At 40.5% G+C, this 22,726-nt stretch overlaps 2 protein-coding genes across 5 annotated transcripts; one reads left to right on the top strand and one right to left on the bottom strand.

Annotated features, from left to right (window-relative positions):
• The first annotated feature begins 202 nt into the window (after window positions 1–202).
• Window positions 203–7,723, top strand: LOC100565395 (cryptochrome-1). 2 transcript variants are annotated; one of them, XM_008118246.3, is made up of 11 exons: window positions 203–357; window positions 880–1,136; window positions 1,944–2,138; window positions 2,235–2,353; window positions 3,272–3,426; window positions 4,282–4,422; window positions 4,783–4,950; window positions 5,151–5,291; window positions 5,556–5,707; window positions 6,077–6,309; window positions 7,478–7,723. In XM_008118246.3, exons 2-11 carry the CDS (start codon window positions 922–924, stop codon window positions 7,552–7,554), a joined length of 1,596 nt encoding a protein of 531 aa, XP_008116453.2. In that variant the 5' UTR covers window positions 203–357; window positions 880–921; the 3' UTR covers window positions 7,555–7,723. The 2 variants fall into 2 exon arrangements, with proteins under 2 accessions (XP_008116453.2, XP_003225762.2); XM_003225714.4 differs by having other exon boundaries at window positions 208–357; window positions 884–1,136.
• On the bottom strand, window positions 7,248–22,011 carry foxred1 (FAD dependent oxidoreductase domain containing 1). Of its 3 annotated transcripts, none has more exons than XM_062960871.1 (12): window positions 21,735–22,011; window positions 19,360–19,604; window positions 18,765–18,875; window positions 17,073–17,191; window positions 16,048–16,142; window positions 15,359–15,460; window positions 14,156–14,232; window positions 13,176–13,336; window positions 12,497–12,626; window positions 11,389–11,493; window positions 10,042–10,329; window positions 7,248–9,571 (listed from the first exon to the last, which is right to left on the bottom strand). In XM_062960871.1, the coding sequence occupies exons 1-11, from the start codon at window positions 21,820–21,822 to the stop codon at window positions 10,075–10,077; spliced, it is 1,488 nt and encodes a 495-aa protein (XP_062816941.1). In that variant the 5' UTR covers window positions 21,823–22,011; the 3' UTR covers window positions 7,248–9,571; window positions 10,042–10,074. The 3 variants fall into 3 exon arrangements, with proteins under 3 accessions (XP_062816941.1, XP_008116454.1, XP_062816942.1); XM_008118247.2 differs by having other exon boundaries at window positions 19,384–19,604; XM_062960872.1 differs by lacking the exon at window positions 21,735–22,011 and adding an exon at window positions 21,447–21,467.
• Window positions 22,012–22,726: the final 715 nt, after the last annotated feature.

Here is a 22,726-nt window from a genome sequence, read left to right as displayed (position 1 = left end):
AGGCTGACTGAGGCGCATCTATCTACACCGTGGAATAAATCCGCTTTGACACCAGTTCACCCTTAACAAGAGGCGACCGAGCTGGGAGTCCCGCTTCCGATTGGACGGCCCAAATCGCACTTCACCAATCACGCGCCGCCGCTTCTTGCCCCCCCCCGTGGGCGTGGCTGCCAAGTTTCCGCCTCTCCTTGATTGGGCGAGAAGGCAGAGAGGCGTGGCCATGGGACTTGTGTAACTTGGGCAGGAGGAGGGCTGGGCATGCTTCTGTTACACAAGGAGGAACAACAACAACCACAATTTAACTGGTTTTGGGGCCTTTGCAACTGGGATACTTTCTGCGAGAGGACTCACTCCCAGGTAAGGGCTTTTAGGGGTTCATGTACATTCTACACTGTAAATATACTGCAGTTTGACACCACTTGAACTGCTGTGCTCACACCATGGCTCAAATCTATGGAATTGTGAAAGTTGTAGTTATAGTCCTTATTCTTCTCTGCCTAATCCTGCTGGTGCCAAACTACAATCCCCAGGACTATAGCATTTGTTCCATTATAAAAACAGTATGATGGCTGCAGTAATCAATGAAGTAATATTGTGTTGTCGAAGGCTTTCATGGCCGGAAACACTGGGTTGCTGTGTTTCCTGGCTGTGTGGCCATGTTCCAAAAGCATTCTCTCTTGATTTTTCGCCGACATCTGTGGCAGGCATCCTCAGAGGTTGTGAGGTCTGTTGGAAACTAGGCAAAAGAGGTTTATATATCTATGGAGGCTCCAGGAAAGTATTATTTCTTTGCCTTTTTTGCTGGTTTCTGGGGGTTCTCATCTGAGAGTTTACAGTACATACAACGTTTCTGTCTACAACTTTTTCCCCTTTTTCTAGGCAGATCTTCCATTACAAAGGGGAAGTTAAGTTGGTCTTAGGATGGCGCACGTTTCAATCCACTGGTTCCGCAAAGGACTTCGCCTCCATGATAACCCTGCCTTGCTAGCGGCAATGAAGAACTCTGCTGAGATCTACCCTATCTTTATCCTCGATCCATGGTTCCCCAAGAATATGCAGGTCAGCATCAATCGCTGGAGGTTTTTGATTGAATCGCTGAAGGATTTGGATGAAAGCCTCAAGAAACTGAATTCAAGGCAAGTATCATAGACTCATCTGCCCTGGAAATGGCTGACAATTCACTTTCACCCAAGTGCAACATTACGTAAGCATTAACGTCTTATCAATAATGAAAAGTAGTTTGCCCATGATGGTAGCTGTTCTAAGTCTGTTCCTACAAAAACAAACACTAGGAGGGGGCAAGTTTGTTTTCAGCTGCTCTGGAGACTAGGACACAATGGAGTAATGGATTCAAAATCCAGATTATCTGCTTGGAACTGGATTATATGGCAGTGTAGACTCTGTGTAGTCTGACATGGAGGTCGTTACGAGTGGTCTTCTCTGGAGGCTTTTAAGCACAGGCTGGATAGCCATCTGTCAAGAGGGTTTGAACTTTTCTCAGGAGGCGCAGCCTATGGTCTGTACAACACACTTTTCTTTACTCATTGTATAACCAACACAAAATGTGTTCATATCACCCCAACTTTAGGAAATATTTGAGCCAAATATTGATGTAAAACCTGCTTTGTTGCTATATATTTCAAGCTGGCTTTGACTTAATCTGAATAATGGGAATCACCCTAAGTTTCCCATCCCCTTCCTTTGAGGCTGTGAGAGTGTGATGAGTTCTAGATCACACATGGCATTTCTGTGTCTGAGTAGGGACTCAAGCCCTGGTTTGCTGGAGTTCTAGATCAACATTGAAATCGCATCACACTGAAAGAAAAACCTTCCACCATGAATATTTTCAGTATTGTTTGACCGGAGAGTCTGATATAGTCTTTGATGCCTTCTCATTCTTCTGATGTGTATCTTGATATTCAAATGTGGCCATGACTCCTCAGGCTGTTTGTCGTCCGTGGTCGCCCTGCAGAGGTGTTCCCGGAACTGTTTACGAAATGGAAAGTGACCCGGCTTGCGTTTGAAGTCGACACAGAACCCTACGCAAGACGACGGGATGCAGAGGTTGTGAGGCTGGCAGCTGAACATGGGGTCCAGGTCATTCAGAAAGTATCCCACACTTTGTATGACACTGAAAGGTGAGTGACGGTGAGCAAGGAGCCTTAGAGGTGCATGCCGCATAGGAGGCTTCCACAGTTGGACATTACTGGACATAATGTCTTTATCTTCTGCAGAATTATTGTTGAAAACAGTGGTAAAGCGCCTCTGACTTACACACGGCTACAGACACTCGTGGCTTCACTCGGTCCGCCAAAACAACCCGTTCCAGCTCCCAAGCTGGAAGATATGAAGGGTAAGTGCAGGAATGTCCAATGGGAAAATCAAGATTTGCTTCTGGGAGTTTTAATTCCAAATATTGAGCCATGACTTGTTGAATCCATGAATGCAGAACCTGTGGATATGGATGGCTGTCTCTACTTGTTATCATTCTCTCTTTTAACCAGCTTGGACATTAAGGAGTTAATTTTTTTGTTCAATCTCCTTCTTTTGGCAATTTGTATTTGCCAGTCTTACTTTATCATTATATCACTATTCCTCTTCTAGATGATTGCAAATAATCCGAAAAATGGTGGGAAATTTTCTTGGGTGTACAAATTGAATTATTTTATTGACCAATAACCAGTTCCTCCTCATTTGAAGGATTCTTAATTTCATAGAAATGTTAACATATTGATATAATTCTTAATGAACATAGTTTGTATCTAAATGAAAAATGTGGGTATAAATGCATTAGATAAAGCTGAAATAGCACAGGATACAAGGAAAAAATAATCTGATTATTAGAACTACAATGAAAATTGTGTTCTTATTTTAGAGATAAAACAGCATATTTTTATGCTATTTATCAAATCAGTTTTTCATTGTGGAAATATCATTTCTATCCAGTCTTGCGTTTTCACTGCTTGTTATTATATCAATTTCATCACTCTCTCCGTTGTCCCTACTTCTTATCCTTTCAAGATAAGAGATCTAAGTCAATCAGGGATCACACATTAAGCTATATAATCCTATATAGCCTATCAGATTTGTCTCCGGTGAAGACATTTGAAAGCAAGTGCCAGTTATTACTTATGGGGAAAGAGTTTTGTTAATGTTTTTTTATATTGAACTATCATGGACTAGGGAGGTTAACTCAGCTAAGGGGAACGCAATCCAGTAGAGAGGCTATAAAATATAGATTTTCAAGTTAATAGAGCCAGTTTCTGTTTAGATTGCTGTACACCTGTTAAAGAGGATCATGATCTGGAATATGGCACCCCTTCTTATGAGGAACTTGGACAAGACCCCAAAACTGCTGGCCCTCACCTTTATCCAGGAGGAGAAACAGAGGCCCTTGCTCGTCTTGACCTACATATGAAGAGAACGGTACAATTGATGGAAACATCTATTGTGTTTCACCAGTCAATCTTTTATGTATTTGGTGATGCAAACTTTCCAGAAATTGGGAAAGGGGGGGAGGTAGCTTTTCCTCAGCTTTTGTTTTGGAAGGGGGAATGGGCTTTTTGGTGAATACGCTATTGAAATATTTTATTAATTTTCACATCACTATTTTAATAATATAGCATATACAGCTAAACTATTTGGTATATTTGTATTACGTTCTGCCACCTGAGAAGCAGGAAAAAAGAATTCAGAGGTTCTGTTTAGAAATTGATTCTTGCATTTACAGACTTAAAGTCAAGGTGGGCATGTTGAACTCAACACCCCAAATATTGGCTCCCACTTCAATGCTATATTACCATCACAAGCAATAAAGGCTTCCTCAGAGGACTGCAGCACTCAGTAGATGCAGCAGTGCATCCTGGATTTGTGTGCTGTGTACGTCTTTGTGCATCGCTCTCTAATTCTGTGGCCTTTTATTCTACAAAATTCATAGTATTTTGAATGAATAAAACTTGATTTTACTCTTCTTGTGCAGATTTCACTTCATGTCTGCATGACTGTTTCCTAGAGATTGTATTCAACTTCTACCGCCACCTAAGCACTCCCCTGAGAAACTCCTTTGTGTCTCTAATATGTTCTTTGTTCATTTTTGATACCATGAAATAGCTCTAAATTAGCATAGAATCAAAAGTTGCAGATAGTAAAGCGGGACATTTTGAAAGCCAACAAATCCATTACCCATTAAGAAAGTGGCAGAATGCCTCAGGTAGGACTATGTCATGGAGAAGAAGTTGGATTGTAAATGTCACACTCCTTTCACTTTTTTAAAATCGGCAGTCATGGGTATGCAACTTTAAGAAGCCTGAAACGCACCCCAATTCCTTGACTCCCAGCACCACAGTGCTCAGCCCCTACATCAAGTTTGGGTGCCTCTCTGTGCGGATGTTCTGGTGGAAACTGGCAGAAGTCTACCAGGGGGTAAGAAGGGAATTTTTTCAATTCTATAGTATATCCCCTTTAAATAGGGAATGTTGCCAGCAAAAGGTTATTATAGAAACTTTTAGGTTGCAGGCAACTAATTTCTGATACTGCATGCTTAAGCTATCCAGTAAAGTCAGAGGCATGAACAGGTTAAACCTTGGAACTGTACTTAATTTTAAAAATACAAATTGACAATTGTGTTACCTGACCAGTAGAATCGTATGGTCTTCCTGGACTGGGCCACAACCTTGTATGACTTTATACAACTCGAGTATACTGTGCAATTGTGCTTTTTCCTTAACTCTCTGAAATAACAGAAGCAAAAATAACCAGTCTTTCTCCGCTACACTTCTCTAGAGGAAACACTCAGACCCCCCAGTCTCTTTACATGGGCAGCTTCTGTGGCGAGAGTTTTTCTACACGGCAGGAGCAGGGATCCCCAACTTTGACCGAATGGAGAACAATCCGGTTTGTGTGCAAGTGGATTGGGACAATAACCAGGAGTACCTGAGAGCATGGCGTGAGGTTTGTTATGCTTCGTAACATGGATATAACAGAAAACATGCATAAACATTTATGGAGTGGCTGATTCCCTTCTTTTCCAGCAGGCTAAACACATTACTCTTTACTATGTAGTAATTGCTAGATGTTGCTTAAAGAACTGGAAAGTATAACCTAAAACCACTACTCACATCCCTGAGCTTTAACTCCCTTCTTGCTGGCAGGGTCAGACTGGCTACCCTTTTATAGATGCCATCATGACACAGCTGCGCACAGAAGGCTGGATCCATCATTTAGCACGGCACGCTGTGGCTTGTTTCCTGACACGGGGAGACCTCTGGATATCATGGGAGGAAGGTCAAAAGGTAAAAAGCAAGCTGGATACCATCATGTGAGCTCTAGAGCTCTGAATCCTATCTATGAGCATGGGAAAGCTGCTTTAATTGCCAACGCAATTGGCCAGGAAAATAATGAGCAGTGTGTGGATCAGGTCGCCCCAAAAACAGCTTTGAAATTTTTTTTGAGGGAGGCGAAGTGGCTCAGTGGTGGGAAAACTGATGCTCCATTAACATTTGTACAATCCTACCCATCCCCAGAGATATTAAGTTTTCCAAACTGTCCTATTTTAGGTCTTTGAAGAACTGTTGCTGGATGCAGATTGGTCCTTGAATGCTGCCAACTGGCAGTGGCTTTCGGCAAGTGCCTTTTTCCACCAGTTCTTCCGGGTCTACTCACCAGTCACCTTTGGCAAAAAAACTGACAAAAATGGAGAGTATATAAAGTAAGAATACATAAAAGTGAGGGTAAAAGTGGGCCAGGTACATGCAACTTTTTATCTGTCTTGAGGGGCATATGAGCAGAGCAGAACCAACTGAGATGTACTGAGAAATAAATAAAACTGTTTTAATTAGAATATTTTTTTATATTGCTGTACACCAAAAATCCCTGTGTTGGTTCCAAACAAGGTATTATATCTTGTGGAATTTTAGGCTCTGTCCCTGGAGCTCAGATATTGCATGCTCTCAAAATTGCCAACTATTAGTATTTAAGATAACAAGGGAAATATTCAGCTGGGTCTGTGCAGATGATCTGATAGTGTGGCATTTCCTTTAGTCACAAGCTCTTTCCTCTGATTTCTCCCTTTGCACAGGAAGTATCTCCCCTTCTTGCGGAAGTTCCCCAATGACTATATATATGAGCCGTGGAAAGCGCCAAGGAGCCTGCAGGAACGTGCCGGCTGCATCATTGGCCAAGACTATCCTAAGCCCATTGTTGAGCATGAAAAAGTCTACAAGAGGAATCTGGAACGGATGAAAGCAGCATATGCACGGCGGTCACCAAACCTGGTTATCCAAGCAAAGGATAAAGTCAGCCAGAAAAAAGGTTAAGAGGCAGTTTTCAGACTTCAATGCCCTTATGACCCTCAGCTCATGTCCGGAATGAAAGTTAGGGCCAGCACTGACCATGTAGAATAGATTGGCTTTGCTGTTCAGCTTTGTCAACATTTGGCTGATAGAAGACAAAACACAGATGATTCAGGTTGAGAAGCATCATACTTTTCACCCCTTGTTTTAAAATCAGCTGGAGGTATATTTTTATATACTATATATACTTTAAACGAAAAAAAATGATTTAGTTATCTTCCAAAGGTCCTGCTCCACATGTTAATGTGAGTCACTGCAGAGCAGTCCTACTGATAGAAGAGGCTGAATAATGTCTTGTGACAAAGAGATAAAAATGCCACCTGTGCTCATTTCTGTCCAAGGAAGAGACAGAAGACAACCACACTCAGTCCAGAAGTGCAGCACAATGTTCAGCTCCTTGTAGAGGCCAAAGGGGAAGGGGCAGGCCAAGAGTAAGACACATAGCACCAGCCTCTATTGCAGTAGTTCTCAACCTGGAGTCCCCAGGTATTTTTGGCCTACAACTCCCAGAAACACCAGCCAGTTTACCAACGGGTAGGATTTCTGGACATTGAGGCTAAAGCATCTGTGGACCCACAGGTTGAGAATCACTGCTCTATTGCAATGTGATGTCATCAGCCAGACTTCAATCTTTAAATTAGATTAGTTCTATTACTCCGAGATCTTGCATGTTGCACAGGTGTAACTAATCTGTGCTGGGAATTACTGTGTTCTCAGTTTCTGCTTGTCCAAAGCACAGCCTGGAAAAATTCAGAAATGTTTTAAAATAAAAGACAGTTGAAGGAATCTCTGTGATCCCATTTTTCAGAGTTCTGGAACTAAATTTTCAAGCATCGGAATTGCACAACCAGGATAAAGCCACAAACTCTGAAGGTGATAAAAGAAAACAGTCTCCAGTTTGAATTTGTAAAATGTAATTTGTAAAATTACCCTTTTCTCAGAAGGTAATGACAGTAATGATAAGTCAGCCTGTACATTCAGTACCTCACAACCTCTGAGGATGCCTGCCATAGATGTGGCCAAAACGTCAGGAGAGAATACTTCTGGAACATGGCCATACAGCCCGGAAAACATACAACAACCCTGCACCAACAAGTGTTTTGAAAGTTTTTTTCCTTCCCTTTTAGGTGTCAACCGGAAGCGGCCTGAAGCTCCCACAAAAGCCAAGGTTCAGGCGAAGAAAGTGAAAACAAAAAGCAGCTGAAAGCAGAGTGTGCTGTAGCAGGCGGCTTAAACATAATCAACAACTACAGCAAATACATAATAAAAGTAAATGGAATAGCTGAAATCAAGTTGAATATTTCTGTGTCAGCATTCCTGCCTATAGAAATCTTTCTGGGAACTGGGCCAAACAATAAAACAGTTTAACATGATTATTTTCCATAGACTTATTTCTCCATTTAAAAAATTAGCAGATATCTTTTAACATATCTTTCTGCCTGAGCTTTCTGCATAACTATTAACTTCGACACACACACAATAATTTCTACATACAGGTCAAGAGCTGGTAAGGCTTTCTCAGCTTTCAGAAGGAAGCAACTAGAAGAAAAGTAACCCAGAGAAATACAACGTATGGCTCTATTGCTCTGAAAATTCCACAAGTCCTCTTTCTTCTCTTGAACTCTAGTAGCTGTTTTATAAATTAAGCGAGCCCTCCATATCCATAGATTCTGCATCCATTGATTTGACCAACTCAAAAATATTTGAAAACTTATTCCAAAAGCAAACCTTGTTTTTGCCATGCCATTTCACTTAGTTGATGCATAGGCATACCCTGCTGTAGCCTGCCACCATTTCACAAACCCTTAGGCTCTCTCACATTTGAATGGTTTGCTATTGTATAGAATGTTATTTGAGCATCCACGGATTTTGATATCCATGCAAGGTGGATAGATACCAAAATCAAACCTAACTTATTTCAAGAAACCATTGTATTTCAGAGTGGGCTCTGCTGTTTTTTTCTTACATACGCCTGTTTTCTGAACATGTGACTACAACTTAGGCTGGAGACAGACAATAGTTTTGTTTTTTCAAAGCTGGGACTATTCATAATTTTTACACTTTTCTTATGTTCACTATGCTGTCATCTCTGATCAAAATAGGGTAAGGATGCATACCTAAATCAGTAATCTTTAACTGCTTTTTATCTTGAAACAGCTTTTGCCATTGCCTTCTTGAGCAGCTGGGTATTAGGATTTGCAAAATAAAAAATCTTCCATCCTTTTAAAAACAGTATTTAATTTTTTATCTGCTTTCTGATCCAAATGATAAGAGTGCAGGATAACAAATCGTACTGGAGTTTTGGGCTACTGTTCACAGCATTAAGGTCACAAAAGCCTTAAAGAGCTAGTGTGTTCAGGACTGTTTTCTATACCACTGACTTTTCAGAGTATAACAAACTCTAAGTTGTGACCAAGCATTCATTCATTTCATCTACATTTTATCAAAGGGGCTGTACAGGGGAAAAATCAAGAGCTTTGTGCAAGTACCCCCACCCCTCACAGATGCTTCTTTCACCTGATTTCACTGATCAGAGGATTCGTGCACTATCAGAGAGATGATCCACATGACACTTATGGGTCCCTTCCACTCTATGACTCTACAACTGTTTCCTCCCCTGCAAGGTTAGGCAGATCTTAGGAATGTAAGCCAGAACTCTAAAGGAAGAGCTTCTTAGCTTTCTGTCCTCCAACTGTTAACATGGCTGTAAATTAAAAATCCAATAGCTAAGTAAGAAGCCAAGCTGATTTCTGGGATAAGGAGAAAAATGAATGTCAGTTCTTCCTCAAGGGATGTTTCTGTGGTACGCTCAGGGAAAAATCCTTGGTAAAGGTACCAGTCCAATTAGCAGTTGCATCTCAAGCAGCGATCAATTTTAACAATATCAAATGATTAGATGGCACAGAAGACCAAGGAGTCCATTATAACAAAGTGCAATATTAGAAGAGCAGCACTGGATTTCCTCTTTTCGAAAAATGCTGCATGTTATCATGCTGAAACTTAAGTGCTGCAGCTTTTCATGACTGCTAAGATTCAAACTAATTCAGTGCTTCATTAGCTTCACCAATCACATTGTGGGTGTTCTCTTTTAACCAGAACTCAGTGTGAATCCACCTCCCATCTCTTTGTACCGAATCACAGAAACCCAGGACTGCCACTGGCTGCAATCAATCCGTGACGATGTTGGTGGTTAGATGGAAAGGAGAGTGAGCAGCTTCTCCCTACAAGGGAACAAATCAATCCATTACACTATGTAACAAAATTTGGAAAAAAAAATCTGTTCCTGGTTTTGAAAGTAATATTTCCCGTTTAATTGGGCATTACTTTGAAAGTAGTCATTATACTCCAGAAACTTGGTTTTTGTGACTGCCACTAAACTATGTTGAATTGGTTGAGACTCTGAGATATTTATTGAATGAGGTATTTATTGAAAAACTATAGCAAAATGTGCTGCAGGGTGACCCCACTGCAAAAACAATGTTTTTTGCAGTTTAATAAACCTTTTTATGATAGAACCAATTAGGAAATGACATTTATAACCCAGGAACAAAAATTGAAACAAGGCAGAGGAGGAGAAGAGACTGTGAGTGGAAATAACATGGCTGTGCTACAGTAATAGGGGCAGATGGCTCTTAACTCCTGAGGAAGGAAGGAATTGAGATTGGAAAAGATAAAAAAAGGTGGGACTCACCTTCAGAATGGATTCCTGGATCTATGATAACACTCAGATGACATTCCTCTCTAGAGCCTTTTCCCCCTTGATGAGTCTGTTGAAGGAAAACGCCTCCAGGTCGATTGTCTTGTATTTGCCGTCCAGGATGAGCTCGGCGATTGCTTGGCCAACGGCTGGGGCCTGCTGCAAACCATGCCCACTGAAGCCGGTAGCAAAGTAGAGGTTGTCCACCAGTGGGTGCAAGCCAATTACAGGACTTTGGTCAAAAGTATTGTAGTCATAATAACCAGCCCAAGAACTCTTCACCTGTCAAAAGGTAAAAATCAAGCTCACTCAGCCAATATTTCCAGATTGCATTAATTAATTCATGATTTTAGTTAATTTATTAAAATGTTTTTAAAACTTTCTGTTGTTCCTTGCTTTAATTGTATTACTTTTTATCTCACACTGTAAGGCACTTTGAGTTCCATACAGGGAGAAATAGAGAATGGGAATATAAGTATTATTTTTAAAAAGCACAAATTGATGCATTTATCACAGGCAAGACTGACAGAGGAACTTGTGGATGAATTTTAAATGGCACAAAAACACAGACCCTAATGGTGCTGAATTCTCAAAAACGATACAGGGAAAGAAGGCATATAGAAATGACTCTTCTGATTTGTCCTTTCTCATAGCCCTCCCATGAAGAGCCATGGCTACATACCGTTTCACAGCAGAGGCAAAGCCAGAAGAAAAGATTTTTGTTCTATCTCCTCAAGCCATGTTTGACTTATGGTAACTCTAAAGTGAAGCTATCCCTGGTTTTCTTGTCAAGGTTTGTACAGAAGAGATTTGCCCTTGCCTTTCTCTGTTTTGGCCAAGGTCACCCACTGGATTTCTATGGCTGAGCTTAACACTATGTAACAAAATTTGAAAAAGAATTCTGTTCCTGGTTTGAAAGTGTTATTTACTGTTTAATTGTGCAGTACTTACTTTGAAATTAGTTATTATACACCAAACTTTGTTTTTGTGGCTGAGGGTAGTATTACTATTTCCTTCAGTCTAGGAACTTTGCTTATAATTTTCCTTAATGAAAATATGTCATTTTTAAATCTTTGTGCAGACTGCAAAAAGAAAGTTTTAGCAGTTTAATAAACTTTTCCCATGTTTTTATGATAAAAATGGCATTTATAACCCAGGAACAAAAATCATGTTGCAGAGTGTCATCTCATGCTCAATTCACTACACCATTCTGGCTCCTTGGCCGAAAGTTGCTGCTTGTTATTTTACTATAACTGGACTGTGTTGCACTGTGCTTTAAAAGGACATTTAAGAACAACAGAACTCAACCTCCTTCCATCAAATAACCAATCACCACTGTACCTTTAAGGATTCAAAGCAAGGCACCCGATGGGCCAGTTTGGGCCAGACCTTCTCTTGGAAAAATTCATGATCTACTTCCAAGTCCTGGATATCTGGTTCTTCCTCCTGATAAGGGATAGCAAACACTAATCTAAACAGAAAGTTGTATGGGTATGAATCAAGAAAACCTAGGCCTGAATCCTTTATCTGGAAGATAAATGTACACCAGCACACACATACTAGTAGTTGAGCATCCCTTATTTTAAACAATTGAAACTAGGTGTATTTTGGCTTTCAGACTGTGGAATATTTGTATAGTCATAATATTGGTATGAGACCCAAGTCTAAACATGGAATTCATTTATGTTATGTTATACATGTAATTGAAGGTGCACTGACACTTTTTTTTTAATATTTTCAATTTTGCATGAAAATATTTGGTGTACATATAACCATCAGAAAGCAAAGGAGTCACTATCTCAACCAATGAAGATAAATTTAGATTTTGTAGCATTTCAGATTTCCAAATAGGGATACTCAGTCTCACCCTGAACCCTTTGACAGGATTTTTTTTTGGAAGGAAAATAGAATACTTGAGTTGGAAGAGACCACAGGGTCCATTCAGTCCAACCCCTCTGTTCAGTAAAATACAATCAAAGCACCCCTGACGGATGACAACCCAGCCACTGATTAAAAACCTCCAGATAAGGACACTCTGCTACACTCCAAAAAAGCACATTCCACTTTTGAACAGTTTTTACCATCAGTAAGTTCTTCCAAATGTTTCGGTGGAATTGCTATTGCTCCAAGTCCTAGTTTCTAGAGAAGCACCCCTGACAACCTAACAAACTAGCTCAGTCCTGCAGTATTCTTGCAAGATCACTTCCCTATGTGTCACTAAAAGAATGCAGTTGCCAGCATAGCCATAGTCCTCTTTGTCTAAGGCAGTGGTACTCAACCTGTGGTGTTTTGGCCTTCAACCCCCAAAAATCCTAAGTTTGTAAACTGGCTGGGATTTCTGGGAGTTGTAGGCCAAAATGCCTGGGGACCCACAGGTTGGGAACCATTGGTCTAAGGGCTGTGGTGATTTCCCTTAGATCAGCTCCCAATGAAATCACAATAAACTCACTTCTGTGGGACTTATGCCTCCAAGGTAGTTGCCACCCAAGCCTTCCCTCCGGCAGTAAGCTCCTGTAGTGTCTATTAGCATTGGAAACCCCAAGCCGGGCCCATCTGGACAGTGCCACACGTAAACATACCTAGTGGCATAAGGACAAGGAGATATTTGAAGCAACATTTAATAAAACATCTAAGATCTCTGTTCACTGATTTGCTCACAAGACATTTACAAGTGCTCTTTATAATTTTTCCCCCAGTCAAAACAAAAAGAGCTGTTTGGTATGTTATAGCCATTGGTGTCACAGAAAAGTAATGGAAGCAATTCTATAAAATTGTATTTAATTCTCTTTCTTCGTAAACAACCTTGAGTTTCATATTGAGAGAAAGAAAGAATTCTACATGAATTTTTTAAAAAACGACTGGTTTGAACAGATGGGTATTGTAACCCAACAACATTTCGAGTGTAAAACGTTTCTCAGTCTGACTTAGAAGAATAAAGGTCTCAGACGCATTATGTGAGGCAATGAAAAATGGAATGGGAGAAATGGATGTTCCAGTCCTCAACCCCAAAAAGAATTACATGTTTTCTTCTCCATCCAAATTTCAGCATCAGAATCTCTCTCTCTCTCTCTCCTGAAACTGAAGAGGCACATTAAACAGGATACTACGAAGTTTGTGTTTAATCAAACCTTTTCTTAGGTTCCACTGGCAACTTGACCCCAGATATTGAATCTGGAGGCCCAGTCCCAATGCCAGCCATCTCTGCCACTTTGCTTGACCAGGCTCCTGCTGCATTCACCACGAGGGAACACTGTATTGAGGCATATTCAGTACTGTTCGGCATATGGACCTAGATGGGTGATACAGCAAGAAAGAGCTCACAACGTTTTACTGGATGCACAGAAGGCTTCTTGAGAGCTGATGACAGGCTTCAGGAAAAAAGAGGGAAAACAAAAAAGAGGGCTCCCTTAAGATCCCTCAACAAATTCAAGGAACTGGCAGATGACATCTCAATGTATTTTTTATTTTTCCTCAAAAAGAAAGTGAAACTGCCACTTTTAAGTCAGCCCTCTCCTGTTTACCTTAATCCTCCTTTTCAATTAACAATACTGCCTGGAAAAGCATACCCCAAGAAATTAGTCTGAAAGACAAGGAACTCTGCTGTGCCACCAGTATATGTTCAGTGTACATATATAGCAGCCTGAAACTGAACTCAATGTTGGTTCACAGTGAATGGGAAAGAGCAATTAGGTCTATGGGAAGGAGGACACAAACATACATGACAGCGGCCCTAACACTAGACAAGAGCATTGATGTAGCTCCTTGTGCCTGAGATAGCATAACCTCTTATCTACTAACTCAATAAAGCAGACAGATAACCAGGAATGCATTGGTAATAGAATTGAGCTTATTCTTCTGCTGGCCTTAAACATCTGATGTACGCAATAAACACTAAATTATCTTTCCAGCCCACCTTTTCACCTGTTTTTAAACTGTGAAAGGCAGGGTATATTTGGATACTTTTTCTGAGACATCTTACTAGCACTTCAAAATGCCCACAAAAGCATCTCAAAATAGAAATGTTGATAGGACTCTGATTTTTGAGTGTCAGTATCATGCATAAAGCTTCCACTCAGCCTCAATTAAAATAGTGAGAAACATGACTTACATTAACATATTTGATACGGGAAAAATCAATCTGCTCTCCATCCTGTGTCACCATTTCTGTGGTATCTGAAGTGAAAGCTGAACAGGGTCGAGAAGCATAGAAATAGCTACAAATTAAACTGTAAATTAAAGAATATAAAAAGGTAAGTGTGTAATGGTTTAACTAATAATAAAACCTGTCCAAATAAATTAACAAAATCAATTAAATGCCTGGGAAAATAAAAATATTTGTATAATTATTTTTGTGTTTGGAGGGACCACGCTGTAACTTAGATGTCTAAGTTGGAGCAATCACCATGCTTTTGATGGAAGAAGGACATGGAAAAGGGACTTGGCAGATCTTAAAACAGCCGGATTGATGTATTAACAGAATTATACAAATGAGACCTGTTCACTAGATTTATGGAACTGGAACACAAATTTAACCTTCATCCCCAAAATTCACATTAATAGCCTAAGAGTAAGAGATGGAGATTTATTTATCATGTCAGAAGTGAACCAAGGGTACAAGTTGTAATGTATTTGAAAACACAAGCAAAGTTTAAAAAACAACAACTTGGCATTATACTAAATGTCCTTTGACCAGTAGCTGGCCACTTGGAGTGCCTCTGGTGCTTCATGGCAAGAGATGGATGGCAGGCCTCCATTTTAAAGTACAATGCGGGTTATTGCTGAGTTTATTGTATATGAGCCACACACAATGCCACACTCAACCTTAAGTAAAACATTCACTTTTCATCTCAGAAGCATGTTGATACAAAGCAAAGGTATCAGAAAAAGTATTATAAGGAACGAAGGGAAAGGGGGAAGAATTTAGCAGCTTCATTAAGACTAATTGGTCTATTTTACTATGTTGATATCACTCCCTTTGCTCAGATGCCCTTACAGTGTGATATTAAAGCCACAGGTTTTTAAGCATAGTTACTCAGTGGTAGGACTGGGACAATAAGATATAGAAAGGTACAAATTGTGATCCTGACCATAAATCTTCAAAGAGCTTTGTCAGATGATACTGGTCTTCCAAGTGACTGGTAGTAGGATGGTTTGTTAAAACCAACACGGCAAAGCAATAAATCAGCTATCTGCCAGAACCAATTAAATTCTCAAATGCTTGCCACTCTCTAGGTCAGAGACTGAACTGCTTGGCAGATTTTAATGGTAATGAGGGTGGCATGGCAGTAATATCAAGAATGAACAAACTCACATGTCACTTCACCACAGCTCTGGTAAACACCCATTGAGATAGCTTTGCTTCGTAAGGCATTCAGGAGAGTCCAAGGGTCAAACCAGCCCTCATTTTCCAACCCTAAAAGACAAGATGCCATAGGATATAAGAAAGAAGTTCCAGTTTAGATTTACAAAGATTTGGCACCAAAATAACCTGCAAATTACAAAGAACTCAATATTTTATTTATGCTACAGTTTCATGTAAAATAGGAAAGGAGAACATGTGAATCTCCAGTTCCCGCTGAACTGTTGTTCCTACCACTGAATCTATAATCCAATGCTGACTAGGAGTGAATGGAATCATCATTCAACATCACACCTCCAGGGCTACACATTTCTCATCCAACTATCTATTGAAGCAATTTGGAGCAAGCTTACTGTGAACAGCCATTTTCAAACGCTATCACGTAGTCACATAATGCAATGTGGTAGTACTCAGAAACAATCCGATCACATAAAATGGGGCAAAAAGCAGGAAAGGCAGTGGTGTAATACTGTATATCTACGAAAGAGTGCAGTTTAAACTTCACACACATCACTATTAATATTCAAACTTTCATAGCTATTCACTTTAACTTGCATAGGGAAAAAACATGTTATCATTCCCCCTCTAACTCTTTACTCAAGATGTTGATGTTACGTGTTAAATTAAACAGAGTCCAGTACCACAGGAAGCCAACACCACACCATCTGTATTCATCCATGGATATTTCTTTTTCAGTTCTGCTGGTGAAAGCAGAGACACCTTTGCTCCTTCCATCCTGAAAAACCATTAAAGGATTCTTATTAAAATGCAATTGGCTAGAATCTTGTAAAACCAAAAAAATTGGTTAATCAAAACAACAATCAGCTAAACAGTTGCTCCAATTAAGGAAGATGGGGAAGGGATGTTGCGTTCATGATGGCTTGTTTCTCACAGAAGGCAGGGGGAAAACGACAAAGAAAAAGGGAAAGATTGCAGAGATGGCGAAAGATGTCCTAAAATAGGATACTTAGCTGTGAGGAAAAATATAAACAGGATTTGGGGGGAGCTGTAAAAGATTAAATAGTTCAGGGGTTAATATAAAATTTAATTTTGTATTAATAAACTTCTACTTCTCTATTTGCTTACTTGTCTGTTTCTTTTTACAACTGCACCCAGCTCTTCCTGTTAATTTTTTTAAGAAACTAGTCAAGCTTACCACAATGAACCCACTGGTTAATACATCTACTGGTCCATACAGCAATTGCCCTGAGGCCAGAAAGGGATTTTCGGGGGGGGGGGGGGGGAAGGTGAGTGAAGGTGGCTCAAGGATTGGAGCTGTGGGGCAGGAGATCCATCACATTACTTTTCCAAAGTGGAAGCATGACGCAAACGGACTAAAATCAGCAAGAATGGAATCCGATTCCCAACAATAAATATTTTAATACATCCAATCAGCCCATACATTCATGGCTTTCCTTTCCAAGTTATTTTCATAACAACCTTATTAGCTTTACAAAGCAGCCCACCCCTAGGAAGAAAATGGAAACAGAACTTGGATCTTGCACACCAGGAAGCACTCTCTACTGGGGAAGCAGAGAGCTACAGTTGATTTAAGGTCAAACATAAGAAGGAAAATAATGATATTGCCCATGATCTCAGGCATGCTAACACCTAGGGCACTGCCTTCTTTTCTCCTCAACGTCCTTCGTATCCAATGTTTCCATACCTTTGAACTTTCACATTCTCCTCCAGGATTGCAGCTGTTTCATCTGACGCCAGGAAAAGATAGCCAGAAGGATTAAACTGAACATCTACCGGTGGCTGACCAATAACATGTAGATACTCCTGGAACCAAAAGGTAGTGCATTTAACTTTCCAATGTATTAATAAGCCTTTATTGAGAGCTCCATATTATAGATTTGATATAGCCACAAGGTTATTCCCATCCCAAGTTGCCCTCTCACGAATCTGCAGGACTTTTTCAGCTACCTCATGCTTAAAATTCATACAGTGCACCTTACCCAGTCCGTTTTTAACAACTTTTCTGTGTTTCAATCATGTCTTATTAACGTTTGCTATTTTATCTGTATATGTTAATGTTTAAATTTTATAACTGCACATCTTTCGTCATTTGATGTGTTTTACATTGTTACTGTTTTTATCTGGGCTTGAGCCCATGTAAGCCGCTCCGAGTCCCTTCGGGGAGATGGAGGCGGGGCATAAAAATAATTATAATATTATTACAAGACTGAGAGAACAGTAACTTCTCGAGACCTAACCTGCTTCATATATCACTATGTGAACAATCTAGGCCTGTTAACTCAATAAACAACACAGTATTCAGTGGAAAATTCTAGAACAGGTGGACATTCACCAATACTCACTTTGGCCACTATACCATGGATTTCATTTTGGGGAAAAGGTAGGACATAAATTAAATAAATACAGAAGGGTAACAAGGACTGGATAATTAATATAAGACAATGAGCAAATGAAACCATTCTTATGGCTACAAGGAGAAAATTTTGGAGATCCTGAAGTGTGAATAAAATTCCCAACAGCATGTAAGTAAATACAAAAACTACATTTCTAACTTTTACCATAAACACATACAGGCTAAAGTTGCTATCTACTTGAACTTTTGTAAATCCTACAACAGTCTTAAAACTGAATTTAAAAGAAACTAGGATACCACGTTAATAGATATGATGCTAAACTTGATATTCGGATGCCTCTCAACATAACTTTTATATTCATGCAGCTCTCAGAACATCTGAATGTCTAAAACAGATGCAATGGAGCACATGGCAAAACTTCTCACAGTGCAGAGCTTTAGCAACAAATCTACCTGATGGCAAATAAAAGCATGTACAGCTCAGGAATTACAAATTAATCATATATTCGGGTATGCCACCACTGTATTCTTGACATCTAAGGATCTATAAGCATTCACTGCTATATGTTCTCTGAAGTGATGTGCCAGCCCATTTGGCTGTTCCATGGACAGTCAGAAACAACAGAGGCAGGCAAACAGCAAAAATATACAGTAGAGTCTCACTTATCCAACACTCACTTATCCAACGTTCTGGATTATCCAACGCATTTTTGTAGTCAATGTTTTCAATATATCATGATATTTTGGTGCTAAATTCATAAATACAGTAATTACTACATAGCATTAATGTTTAATGAACTACTTTTTATGTCAGATTTGTTGTATAACATGATGTTTTGGTGCTTAATTTGTAAAATCATAACCTATTTTGATGTTTAATAGGCTTTTTCTTAATTTCTCCTTATTATCCAACATATTTACTTATCCAACATTCTGCCGGCCCGTTTATGTTGGATAAATGAGACTCTACTGTAAGTCCTTCAGCTCCAGCAATCCCAGGAAAACCTAGTTAGCATGACATACGTCAATTAAACGCAAGAAGTTTGCTGAGAACAGGCTCATCTGGATATTTTCTGGCATTGAATACTGCTGCCGTATCCCCCCAACAGAGAGTACTGTGGATGCTTTCGCATACTGTAATAAAAAAGAGAGAAAAAGGAGTGTCACTTATCGTACAGTTAAATATGCTTCCCTAATGTTTGATGGATCACAATAAATGGCTCCAAGTCACCCAAAAGTTTCAATATATTTATTGAATATGCTCAATTGCTGCCATTAGGGAAAGGACTCTGGTGATATCCTGAAGCCTTAACAAGTTTTTATTTACAAACATGTATAATTTGTTAAGATTTTCAGGTGTCCCAAGACTCTTTATTATATAGTAGGTGAACAGGCATTTCCAGACAGGTATTCATGGCCTAGTCTGATGAACACATGACTCTAACACATAATCTTGGCAAACCCCCCAAAAGCATCACCTATTGGGGGGGGGGGGAGATCCATCAAGTGTTAAGATTCAACAGTAAGAAATTAACATCCGAAGGTTAAAATTAAACGACGAATTCAATGATTACACCAGAATTAAATGATTGAAAGATTGGCCTAAATCAACACGCACCCTTGCAGAGCTCAGACAACTCACACTGAGGTCCCGTTCAACCACCACTACTCGAACGGCACCACTCTGGGGCTCATTCCTCTTCAACCAATAGGCAACTGACCATCCCACTACACCTCCTCCAACGATGACCACGTCAGCCTGCTCAGGAGGCAGGTCTCTTGATATAGGCAAAGGAGTCCAGTCACTGCCAGGAAGGATCCCCTTCGCCTTCTGACGGAACTTGTCAAATTCCTTAGTGAAATCTGGAAAGAGAGACTAACAGTCATTTAAACGTCTTCAGTGATGCATTTACAGAAAATATTTGGACAAACATCTAAAAACAGACTAACCTAACTTCTTAAAACCAGTTTAAAAACAATAATTTTAAATAGTCAGGAAAGTCACTCCTGGTTTTGATGACCAAAGACTGAAAGAGGGGGCCTTTCTGGCTTCCCTGGGCAGAGAGTTCCAGAATTGAGAGGCAGCCACCAAAAAGGTCCCCTCTCTCATTCCCACCAACTGAGCTTGAGATGGAGGTAGGACTGAGAGAAAGGCCTCTTCTGAAGATCTTAAGCCATGGGCAGGTTCATAGAAGGGAATGTAGTCAGCCAAATAGCCTGGACCCGAACTGTCCAGCCTATTTACCAGCTGTTAGGATTTCTGGGAGCTGAAAGCCAAAACATCTGGGGACCCACAGGTTGAGAACCACTGGTCTAGGGTTTGAAAGGAGATTTTTATGTCTCATTAGTACATGCAATACATTCCTGAAGGCTTTCAGAAGACAGCAATTCACCCTTTAACCGTGTCAGAAAAGGGTGGTTCCAAGGGTCAGATGGAAACAAAAGCAGTCTTGGAAGAGGTACTCTTTGCCCACTCCTGTAATAATACATTCAAGCAACATTAATCATTAGCTTGAACTTATCTATAGGTAGAAACCCATCTGAGAAGGTGAAGTAATTATGAACATTTGTTACACTTGGATTTCCTTCTACTCCAATTTTACACATCAAGTTAACATCACTTTATGCATTTGCAACAGATAATTTCACTGTTTTTGATTATGTCATGTCTTTATATTTTAGCAATCTCTTTTATGCTTTACTAATATGCACTTTGATCTTTATATTTTCCAAACAAATTGAGTACCAGTTATGAGAACATAGGAGGATAGAAATAAAGGAGAAAAGAGATTGAGTGCCAGTGCAACTTGCCCTTTCAGCAGAGGTCTGAATTGTCCCAACCAACATATGAGCAACTTTGGAAGAACCTCATCAAAGTGTGACCTATCACCACAGTTCCAGGCAACAGGACTAAAGCTTTTGCCACAATCTGGGCTCTTTAATTGAATTTATTTGTAATTATTCACCTTGGATTTCATGCTCTGGTTCATTGCACAACATTCTGCTGTCTAAACATGCCGAGTTCCATCAGAACAAAACCTTTGAACACAAGATCATGTTTTTGATTGCTTCATACTATCTTACTTGCATTTTAACCTCTATTGATATGATAGATACTACACTTGATCTTACCCAAAAGGCCTAGAAGTGATAGTAGAATTTGTCTTGGTACGCATTCTCTAATACTGTTGTCAAAGGCTTTCATGGCCAGAATCACTGAGTTGCATTGAGGTTTTCGAGCTGTATGGCTATGTTCCAGTTGCATTTTCGCCTAATGTTACGCCTGCATCTGTGGCAAGCTTCCTCAGAGGTTGCTCAGAGGACTTTTGCCAACAGACCTCTGAATAAATTTCAGAGACCCCTTCCACACAGCTGAATTCCATATTCCAGTTAAATGCATTACCTGCATTGAACTGGAATATATGGCACTGTGGACTCAAATAACCTGGTTCAAAGCAGATCCTGAAAGCACTGTGAACCCAAACACCGATGGGTCTGAATTAAATGTGGAACATATATCCAATATGTTCAAATTTGATTACTGGAGGGGTTTGGGTGGGATTGACCTTCCTTTCTGGGAGTTGTAGTTCACCCACAACCAGGGAAACTGTGACCTCCACCAACTATGGACCTGAACCAAACTTGGCACACAGAACCCCCATGACTCACTCAACCTACTGGAGGGGTTTGCGGGGACTGACTCACCATAGTGGGAGATGTAGTTTACCCTTCAGCCAGAGCACACACCGAACCCTACCGATGATGTTTCCAGAGCAATCTTGCCAACATAACAAACTTTAAGTACTGATGGATTTTCTCGAGGTTAACCTGGCATGAGGTTAGTTGCAGTTAATCCACAAGTTTATGCATTTTGAACGATTAAAACACTGCCTTTTTCAAATAACCCGGGCAACGCTGGGTACCCAAGCTAGTGAATAATAAAAGCGACTAATCTCCGGGAGGGCGCCCTCCCTGCCAGCCAGCCAGGCCCACCTCTGAAGGAGTCGCGGTGCCTTCGGGGTTCCACCCTCAGCCAGGGCCGCAGCCCCCGCAATAGCAGCGCTGTCCGCCCGCCGAACATGCCGCCTCTTTCCTCTTCCCGGGCTCGAGCCACACAGCGCACGCGCGGACAGAAGATACACACCCTCTCGCGGGGCGGCCATTTTATCCTCCTCGAGACCTCCCCTCTATCCTTGCCGCGTTTTCATTGGACGGGTCCGCTCTCAATCCCGTTGACCAATCCGGCATCGCGTTTTCCGGCACGCGCCTTATCGGAGGACCAATCAGCGTCGCCGTAAGCCCTGAAATAAAATTCCAATCATATCGCAATGCTTTGGGGAGACAGCCAATGAGCGTAGCCCTCCCTCCCCTTCACTGAACTTCTATCTCTCTGCGCACGCGCGGTGGGCACTGCCACTTTCAAGCCTTTCTATTACAGTAGAGTCTCACTTATCCAACATAAACGGGCCGGCAGAACGTTGGATAAGCGAATATGTTGGATAATAAGGAGGGATTAAGGAAAAGCCTATTAAACATCAAATTAGGTTATGATTTTACAAATTAAGCACCAAAACATCATGTTATACAACAAATTTGACAGAAAAAGTAGTTCAATACGCAGTAATGCTATGTAGTAATTACTGTATTTACGAATTTAGCACCAAAATATCATGATGTATTGAAAACATTGACTACAAAAATGCGTTGGATAAGTTAGACTCTACTGTATTACTCCTCCCGCAAATTCTAGTCTTACAGGCATTTGGACATCAATTCCCAGGAGCCTCAGCTGCCTTGGCCAATGACAAGGGATTCTGGGAGATGAAGTCCATTAGTTAAGCGACAAATCGTTCCTGATATCTAAGGAAACTCAACCTGGTTTCCGGCGGAAGTGAGACGAACTAGAGGCTCCTCTGACGTGGCTATGCCGCCTGTGTTTACGTCAGCACTAAACCCACTTCGCGTTCTCTCTCCTCAGGACGTCC

Source organism: Anolis carolinensis, unplaced genomic scaffold (assembly GCF_035594765.1).
Source record: "Anolis carolinensis isolate JA03-04 unplaced genomic scaffold, rAnoCar3.1.pri scaffold_8, whole genome shotgun sequence".
Taxonomy (NCBI): domain Eukaryota; kingdom Metazoa; phylum Chordata; class Lepidosauria; order Squamata; family Dactyloidae; genus Anolis; species Anolis carolinensis.
Note: the sequence above shows the minus strand (reverse complement) of the source record. Positions and strands in the feature narration are given on the sequence as shown.

Excerpts from the sequence above, each read along its gene's own strand:
- foxred1 (XM_062960871.1), bottom strand. The coding sequence starts at position 21,822 with ATGTTCGGCGGGCGGACAGCGCTGCTATTGCGGGGGCTGCGGCCCTGG. Across the intron at positions 17,192-18,764 it reads ACTTCTTGCGTTTAATTGAC|GAGTATCTACATGTTATTGG; the intron begins GTATGTCATGCT and ends TTTTGGTTCCAG. Across the intron at positions 10,330-11,388 it reads CTTGCTTTGAATCCTTAAAG|GTGAAGAGTTCTTGGGCTGG; the intron begins GTACAGTGGTGA and ends ACCTTTTGACAG.
- LOC100565395 (XM_008118246.3), top strand. The coding sequence starts at position 922 with ATGGCGCACGTTTCAATCCACTGGTTCCGCAAAGGACTTCGCCTCCAT. Across the intron at positions 3,427-4,281 it reads ACCTACATATGAAGAGAACG|TCATGGGTATGCAACTTTAA; the intron begins GTACAATTGATG and ends TAAAATCGGCAG. Across the intron at positions 5,292-5,555 it reads CATGGGAGGAAGGTCAAAAG|GTCTTTGAAGAACTGTTGCT; the intron begins GTAAAAAGCAAG and ends GTCCTATTTTAG.